Below are 9,307 nucleotides of genomic sequence, written 5' to 3'. Positions count from 1 at the left end.
CAGCAAGATCAAGTCCTTTAAATATCTCTCTCTCGATGTAGCACACCATTAAGTCATCAAGCCAACCATCGGACATCTTGCTGCGCAAATCAGTCTTGATGATCTTCATTGCTGAGAAGGCCCTTTCAACCGATGCCGTTGCCACCGGTAGAAGCAACCCCAACTCAATAAGGCGATAAACCAGAGGGAACATAATATTTCTTTCAAGTTCAAACATTTTCTTGGCTAGGCTTGCAAGATCATAACAAACTCTAAAGTCATCATGTCTTTTCATGTGGTTGATGAACAACTGGAGCTCGGTTTTCATACGCTTACGGTCATCACTGGAGAAATCTGCATCATAGATGTCTGTAAGCTTAGACACTTTGTCCAAATCAAACTTGGAAAATGAGTCTCTTGGGTCAAGACAAGCAAATCCACATAGCAGTTCTGAAGCCATGTCATTAAAGCGATGATCCAGCTCTGTGGTGATAGCATCTATCGCTGCATAGAAGGTATCAACACGAAAAAAATGTTCTTGAGTAACATTATTTCTCCCTCCTTTTCTTGATCGGCCGAATCTCGGTACAACTTCATCCATATTTGGAACCGGAATATCATTAACATTACAAAAGATCTTGACATCTTCAAAGAGTGGTTCCCAACCATGGTTCCTCAAGTTGGCCAAGGAAGACCTCACATTTGTAACCAAAGACATGGCTTGAACAATATTCTGATCCTTCCGTTGGAGGAGAAGTGACAACTGATTTGTAATGCGAAGGATTTGCAACATCAACTTCATGATGAACACAAAGCTAAAAGACTCCATTATCTGCACCAAACCTCCTGCCCTAGATGGATTACGCTCATCCTCATGCACAATAGCTAACACTTGTATAACTGCATCCCACATCGATTCTATACGAACTAGTGTTTTATAATGAGAGCCCCATCTTGTATCTCCTGGTCTAGCCAATGATGTTTCTTGGTTTTTCCCTCTTCCTGAGAAAATTTCTCCACTCTCTAACTTAGCCAACAGATTTATGCGTTGCTTATCAAGCAATATATCCTTCCTCTTGCAAGACGAACCAGCGGCGTTCACAATCAAGGCCACATATTCAAAGAAATCCTCAATGGAAGAACAGCATCTTGAGACAGCAACAACTACTAGCTGCAATCGGTGGGCGAAACAATGCATATAGAAAGCATATGGGTTTTCATCTCGGACAAGTTTTTGAACACTATTGAATTCTCCCCTCATATTAGATGCTCCATCATACCCTTGCCCTCGTAAATTTGCAATAAGCAGCCCATTCTTACCAAGAACCTCAACCAATGCTTTCTTTAGTGCTTCTGCTGTTGTCTCCTTGACATGCTTGATACCCAAAAATCTTTCAATAACTTCTCCCTTGCTCATATACCTGTAAGGCATAGAAGAAATAATACAATTAGTTAATTAGAAAAAAAGGTGATTACCAGGCAAAAGACGGAACACATAATAAAGTAACCAATGGGTTACCTCACAACCAAGGCCATTTGTTCTTTTACTGATATATCACGAGATTCATCAATAAGAACCGAAAAAAGATTATCCCCCATCTCTTGTTTTATTGCTCTTCGGACCCCATCTGCACAACTTTTGGCAAGTGCTTTTTGAATTTTTGAAGAAATCATTTGTGCATTTCCTGGGCATAGCTCATCAAACGCAATTCTCACTTCCTCCTTTCTTGCTTTGTACCAATCAAGCATCTCTAGAAAATTACCTTTATTTAAGGAAAGGGCAGATTCATTGTGTCCACGAAATGGTTCACCTTGCAATGCAAGAAAACTTACAATCCCCAAAGATGTTTCCAAACGGGTCTCGTACTTGATTAATGATTCTTTGTTATAGACTGTAACCTTACGCTTCAGACTTGAGCTTTGATTTTTAAAATCTTCATATGCTGTCCTTGATTGATTGTGGATACTCCTGGGGCCACCAACATGAAGAGGAAATGCCTTGTATGCATTCTTCCAAGTACTGTAGCCATCTTTGGTGAAGGTAGTATGACCAAATTTTTCATCCACCGGATCTTGTCTGAAAAGAAAACAATAAAAGCAATAGACTGCATTCTTTTCCACGCTATATTCCAACCAAGGATTTTTTTCATACCATGCTTCACAAAAGGCCCTGTCAAAATGATCACGTTCGTACGTATGACCGACCGGTCGAGTTGGACCCTTTGCCACATAAGCCAATCTAACTTCATCTCTAATGTTGGGATGAAAATTATTAATTGGAATACGAAGCCCGGGATCAGGCTGGATGTGGTCAGGATGCAACTCCTCAATGAACTTGCCCTCTCCCCCGTCTCTAGCTATTGGTTCATTCTCAATATAATTTTCGCCTTCATTCTCTTCCTCTTGAACAGATGCTGAAACTTCAATCCGCACATTCTCTTGATGCGCAGGCTCTTCTTGTCGTTCAGCGACTACTTCCAAAGTTGGAGCTGGGCTCGAGGTGCTAGTGCCACTGGCTTTGGCAAAAATACTCTTTAAATCTGTATAAGAGAACACAAGAGAAACTAATTGGATGTTGTAGCAATACCAGTAGAATAATTAAATAAATGTTCAAGCAAGTAACCTGAGTACATACATGACACAATTGAAATGATGCGATCAAGGGGAAGAACCGAAGAAGTACAACTAAATTATACCTTTCATTACATACTTAATCCTCTTCTTCGGCGGTGTCATCTGCAAACCCTGCGGACTCGACGAGTCGCGGCCGCCGCCTTGCTGATCTCAGAGCCTGTCGCCGTCTTGCCTGTCGCCGCCTTCGTGCCCACGGTGTCCAGTGATTGATTGCCGGTTGCCCGCTGCCATGCGTCCGTGCGGCCGTGCCCTAGCCTCTAAAGCGCCGCCGCGCCGCCTCCGTCTTGCGAGAAAGTAGCAACGAACGACTCGTATTCTCGTCTCGTAGAGTCGTAGTCTGCCTAGCAGTCGTGCGTCTGTGTCCTTCAGCCCATGGGCACGGCCCGTCATTCAATCGGCAGTAACCAAGCCCAATAGGAGGCACGCGCACGCCCTACTACCTGAAAAATACGCCAGGCTAATACACTAGTATAGTAGTATATATACGTATTTGCACGGCAGCTTAGGTATGGCGTTCGCCAAACCACGCCATATAGCTAGGTTCGCCCCTGATGGCTGGTGAGATCAGCACGGCATCTCCAGCACAGTAAACAGCCCGTTGCAGTGAAGCTTCTCTCGCCGACGAGATCAGCAGGTCGATCAGCTCACGCGTTGCATTGCAGCTCCGCCGTTGGCGAGATTTGTGGGTCAAACCACCAACCAGGTTGCATTGCAGCTCCCCCGCCTGCGTGCAGTACCGCACGAGTTGCATCACAACTTCCGTCGCCGGCAAGATCTGTGGGTCGCACCACCACCCAGGTTGCATCGCAGCTCAGCCGTCGGCGAGATTTGTCGGTCGTACCACCACCCAAGTTGCAATGCAGCTCCGCAGCCGGCATGCAGCACCGCAGGAGTTGCAATACAACTTCCATCGCAGGCAAGATCGATGGGTTGCACCACCACCCAGGTTGCGTTGTAGTTTCGCCGCCGGCGAGCAGCACCATGAGCGTTGCATTACAACTACCGCCACCGACAAGGTATGCGGGTCAGAGCCCCACGTGTGTTGCACTCCAGCTTCGCCGCCCGACAAGATCCACAGGGACACGGCACCACGCGTCACACTGCAGCACCCCTGACCTCTGACGAGATGCGCAGGGCCGCATCGTCGGCTGACAGTTTGCAGCACCACGAGCATGACACGCTAGACGAGCCGCCCGGCGAGATCCCCGGGGACGCGGTGCCATGCGTTGCATACACTACAAGGATTCCTGTCTATTGCAACGAAATTTATTGCTATAACTATGTTTTGTTGCAATAAAATGCAATACTACCAAAAATTCTCCGGTTATGGTAATAGGCCGCACATATTGCCATAACTTAGGTTCGTCGCGATAAATACTAGCTTTGTTGCAATACATGCCTCATATTGCAACAAACTGTATCGGCGTAGCAATATGGTAGCAGTATTGCGACAAACAAATTCCGTTGCGCGAGGGCCGTCATTTTGTTGTAATAGGGACTAGGTATTTCAACAGAATAACTGTTTGTGGCAATATTCAGAAAGATATTGCAACATCGGTGTGACGTTGCATTAGTTACAATATTGTTGCAAAAAAGTGGCTAACTATTGCTACAAACTGCATCGACATTGCAATACGGTAGCGATATTGCAACAAACAAATTCCGTTGCGAGAAGCATCCGTTTTATTGCAATAGAGTCTACGTATTTCAACAGAATAACTATTGTGGTAATATTCGGAAATATATTGCAACAACAATGTGACGTTGCATTAGTTACAAGTAAAATAGTGGAAAAAGAGATGATTGGAATTTATAGATATTAAGTTATGATTTTTGCAAGCTTTAAGGAGTAATTGAAATATATTTAATTGCACCAATTTCAATTAACCAAAACAATGGAAAAAGTTTATAAATGGATAGAACACACTTTCTTGATAGGAATATATATTTAATTTGTTAAATTTGGATTTGAAATGGCCAACTTGTTGCCTTTTTAAAATAAGGTGTTTTCTGCCAAAACAGGGACTTGTCAGATGGAAACCGGAAATAGAGGGCCCCTGGTGTGCAAATTGCCAGATCCAGATCTTGAGCTGAATCCGGCCACCGTACAGTAACCAAAAAATCTGGAGAGTTTCGCCTGCGCAGGGATTTGAACACTCGTCCTCAGTGTTGCAGGTCATGGTTCAGACCAATGGGCTGTGCAAATGTTGGTGAATGTAGTGGGGTCTCATGTAAATATCTGGTACCCGGCCCAATCAAGAATTCAGTCACCGATGACTAGTGTCTCTTGTCCATTTAGTGGTTCATGTCATTAAGTTGATTTAAAAAGGTTGAATAATATGATTCGCTAAACACTGAACAAATTCTGTGAGTATGGTATACTTATTTGGTTATTCATTTGATTGCAATTTGGGAAGGCTCAATAGATATCTCCAGTTATACTGCAAGTGTATAAGCTGCTGCAAGTCGGTTTATATTTTGAGCATAGTAGATCGATGAAATGTTTTTAAGGCTCTAACAAGGTTCAAAATTGTGGATATCGGGTTCGTATCGGATTGCCTTTGACATCCCATTAATATTCAATTTAGGAGGGCGCTTGTTCGCGACCGGTGGGACGCATGGCTTCATTTGGTAAGTAGACTAATGGAGGTTCAGCTATCTCATCAGCCCGATCAATTGTGTTAGAAGCTCACTAGGTCTGGAGAGTTCACAGTTAAGTCAATGTACATCGATGTCATTAACTCTAGTGCTATTCCTAGTTCCCAAAAATGTATGGAAAGTCAAAGTTCCTTTGAAAAATAAAGTGTTTATGTTTGTACATAAACAAGTCATTTTAACAAAGGATAATTTGGTTAAGCACAACTGGACATGATCTACTAGATGTAGTTTTTGTGATCGGGACGAAACTATCAAGCACCTCTTCTTTGACCACTCGTTGGCGTGAGTCTTGTGGCACACGGTGCATATTGCCTTTAACATTACTCCTCCGAATTCGGTCAGTACGTTATTTGGAACGTGGCTTGTTGGGATAGAGTCCGAAACAGCTAGACACATTCACGTAGGAGTATGTGCTTTGTTGTGGGAAATTTGGAACTGCAGAAATGATTTGGCTTTTAACAGAACAACAAATATTCATTTTTTGTAGGTTTTATTTTGAGTTACTGCGTTGATCCGTATGTGGTCGTTACTCACTCCGACGGAGGCCAGGGAGCGTTTGGTTACTGGATCTGTCCGCTGGGAGATGGTAGCGCAGGATATCTTCACGGTTTGGATGGCAGTCATGTAATAGGATAGGCGATTAGTTTACCTATCTTTGTTATGCCAGCCGGTTGTGGCTTTTGGGCCTTTTGTTTTTCGCATTGTGGCTCTTTGTGAGCTTGCCGTTATTTTGTTTTCAAACTATAAGACCTTGTTGAACGTATTTATCTATCTATAAATGTGGCCGTATGCATCGCTCTGATGCAGAGGCCAGGGAGTCCTCCCTTTTCGAAAAAAAAATATATCGAATTTCGGATATCGGGTGATATAGAATATCGGAAATTAAAATTGGTCTATTATTTTCTATCTATAGTGTTATAGTTGCCATGCATTTTTAATAGAATATGGAATAAACCATGGAGATAAAAATGAACACACATCAATGACATCATGCATGCCGAATCCACATATACGAAAAATCGCTTCTCAGACATGTAACTGTGAGTTCATATCGGCATAAGCAAAAAGTAAGAAAAAAGCATAGGATGAAGCAAATAAATTCCATATCCAGTTCAAGTGCATAACGAGTAAATAGTTCAAATATATTCAATAATAAGTGCATGTGGGCATAATAGTAAATATTGATCCAGTCGCTTCATTGTAGATTTTAGTCATCTTCAAGGAAATTGTCCTCATTATCTCCATCATCACTTGAAGAATCGTCCATTAACTGCATCCCTCAAAAACTGAAAGTACTTTGTTTTTCCTCTGCTTCATCTGTGCCTAGTAGACATTAGTAGAAACTGAACTACCTCGTGTGTGTCTGTGACTCTGTGCACGAGGACCGCCGCCGGGGAGCGAGACGAGGGCCGCCGGCCATCACGTACATGCCTCAAACTTTTGTGGTTTGCAGTTGGAGCTTGTCGGAGAAGGTTGCGCCGTCATAGATGACAAACGCTGAAGGATCCAAGGATGGAGTAGGCTTCCTACCAGAGAGCAATGGAGAAGCCGTGTTCTACCCGTCCGTCGTCGCAGGCAGCGGCCGCCAGAGGAGATCCCATCAATTGCTGCTGTGTACAAGTACGCCAAGAAGTGCACGTTTGTGGGCTGGGCTCACCCAGTTTATGTAAATTGAGCCCTTTTCACGTATCGTTCATATCAGTCGGACATGTATCGGCCCGAAATAAATTATACTTTTTCTTTTGAGTCTCGTGCAGTGAACTATGAAGCACATAGCTTAGCTAAATTTTCATTCTCTAGAGGTCCGGGGCGTCATGTATGGTTTGGCACCCCACATAACCTGAGACGGATCCCACTTCATGTGGCTTTTGATGAATAAATCAGATTTTTACCCCTCAAAAAAAATGTATTGGCCCGAAATAGCGGGCTGACCAGCGATATTGCAGCTGGTAAGTCGAGGGGAGCTCCTAACTAGCGCTTTTAGCGTCGCAAAACGAAGCCGGCATCACGCGCTGTTTGCGTGGTACAGGAGCTGGTTCGTTCGATAAAAAAACCAAGTTTCTGTTGCTAAAAAAAAACACAGTTTCTGGGTCGCTAAAAATACTAATTTCGTTGCTTCACCACTCGAGCTACTACGAGCTAGCGAACGTATACATTACAAAACAATTAAAAGGTTGCCGCACTATTTCTTGCACATACATTTAAAAGCTCGGTACACACAAACAAGATTAAACTAGCTAGATAAACTTGTTGCTGCCGGAGCCGCCGTCTGCTCCTCGCCAGGGTCACTATCGTCACCTTCGTCTTCGGAGTCGCTGGAGATGACCTCAGCGGGCAGCAGCTTCCCTCCATGCTGCGTATCGTGGATGAGCTTGCCGGAGAGCCGGGTTTGGAGTTGGTACTCCGCCCAGAGCGCTGGCAGCTGCGCAGCCGCAGTCGCATCTCCGGCATTGGCTACGGTCCTTGCTGCCCACCACGCCTGCTCCGCGTGCGCTGCCACTGGATGGCTAGGTCGAAGAGCCGGCCGTAGCGCCGCAAGGTCCTCCACGCATGCACGAGACTTGGACCAGGCGCTGTGAGACTTGGCACCGCACTTGCACGCGCACCTCCCGTTACCTGTCCGACACGGGAGGACGGAAGCCAGAGCCGTCGGCCTCGTCGTCGATTCGATGCTTGCGGGCGGAGAAGCCGCCGCCGCGCGCCGCCTCCACCGCGTCACCCGAAGCCACCTGCCTCATGGTCGTTCCGGCGCTTGCCGATGGAGAAGCCGCCGCGCGCGCCCCCTCCATCGCGGCACCCGAAGCTGCCACCCCATATGCACATTTATTGGAGCAAAATACTAATTTTCTTCTAGCTAGGCCCTCTACTCAATATTTTCTTCATAAAATTGTCCAAAGTTGGAGGGCCACAGACCCCAGCAGTACACTAAGCTCCGCTACTGTGGCATGAACATCAAGCAATACCTTTACTTTGCTCTCTGCCTCTGCTGCGGCTCGGATGGCTTATGAGTTCTAAGGATGGACGCCCACCTCGTCGGACATCGGGCAGCCTGCTGCCTCGCCGGGGTCGTAGCTGTATACTTTTGTATTTCTTTTCGTCAAACTCAGAAAAAAAAGTGCAGCTGACAGGATCGATCCAATGATCTCAGCGTACGAAAGGAAAGAACGCAAACCACTAGGCTATCCCATCGGTTGTGATATACATGCACCCTAGACACCTCCAGCATCCTGCCGTCCGCTCCTCCCCTCCCCTCTCACTGCCAGAGGGCGTGACCGGGTGAAGCCTGGCCAGCGACGACAGCAGGGCTCCTCCGCCCCCTCGTGCGTGGATCCGATGCAGGACGGATCTGACGGGCAAGGGCACAAATATTTGACATATATCCCAAGTTTCAATTTGGTCATGGCAACTAGGGAGTAAACAAAGATACACAATTATAGATCCATGATGAAATAACACGTTCCTAACACTAAAGATATCAAAACGAAATTGGTTTGATTGTTAATTTACACAGTTGAATCTTTATGATTTTCGTTGAAACAAAAATGACATGATTATGTTGGACCTACTCTGGCGCAGAGGAACCCTCCACAGATTGTTCGGTAAGATGAAAAATGTTGAGATCACCCCATCTAAGATCAAAATGTGAGATCGAGACTAACATAGATCGACGGTCTCATCAACCTATCCCATTTGTACATGTGTTCCAACGCGAGAGTATAACCTGGTAGTTTTAAAGTGAGGGCCACATCAGGTTTCTGTGAGTTGTAGTTTAAAATTGGACAAGTTTTTGCTGCTTTCTAAAATGATTTTTGAAATTGTAGTGCAAACCTAGTTGTACCTACAACTGGGTCATCCGACGACAACACGCTAGCACCGGTCGTGACCCCTACTTCCGCACGACGGCCACCCCTACCAGGCTGCAGCTCGTGCCGTCGTGACCCGGGCGGCAAGCCCCGGCCGGCGAGCCGCCCCTCTGAACTTGCACGCCGCTCCTGGTCGGCCATGGCTCCCGTCGCCCGCTTCCTCCATCATCGGT

The 9,307-nt window shown here is 45.6% G+C and overlaps 1 protein-coding gene across 1 annotated transcript; it reads right to left on the bottom strand.

Annotated features, from left to right (window-relative positions):
* Positions 1 to 1,146: 1,146 nt before the first annotated feature.
* On the bottom strand, positions 1,147 to 8,060 carry LOC123173440 (zinc finger MYM-type protein 1-like). Its single transcript, XM_044589916.1, has 5 exons — positions 7,888 to 8,060; positions 7,570 to 7,778; positions 1,499 to 2,519; positions 1,260 to 1,400; positions 1,147 to 1,150 (listed from the first exon to the last, which is right to left on the bottom strand). The coding sequence occupies exons 1-5, from the start codon at positions 8,058 to 8,060 to the stop codon at positions 1,147 to 1,149; spliced, it is 1,548 nt and encodes a 515-aa protein (XP_044445851.1).
* Positions 8,061 to 9,307: the final 1,247 nt, after the last annotated feature.

This window comes from Triticum aestivum, unplaced genomic scaffold (genome assembly GCF_018294505.1).
Source record: "Triticum aestivum cultivar Chinese Spring unplaced genomic scaffold, IWGSC CS RefSeq v2.1 scaffold115, whole genome shotgun sequence".
In the NCBI taxonomy this organism is placed as follows: domain Eukaryota; kingdom Viridiplantae; phylum Streptophyta; class Magnoliopsida; order Poales; family Poaceae; genus Triticum; species Triticum aestivum.
The sequence above is the reverse complement of the archived record's forward strand: the minus strand, read 5'-3'. Positions and strand labels throughout refer to the sequence as shown.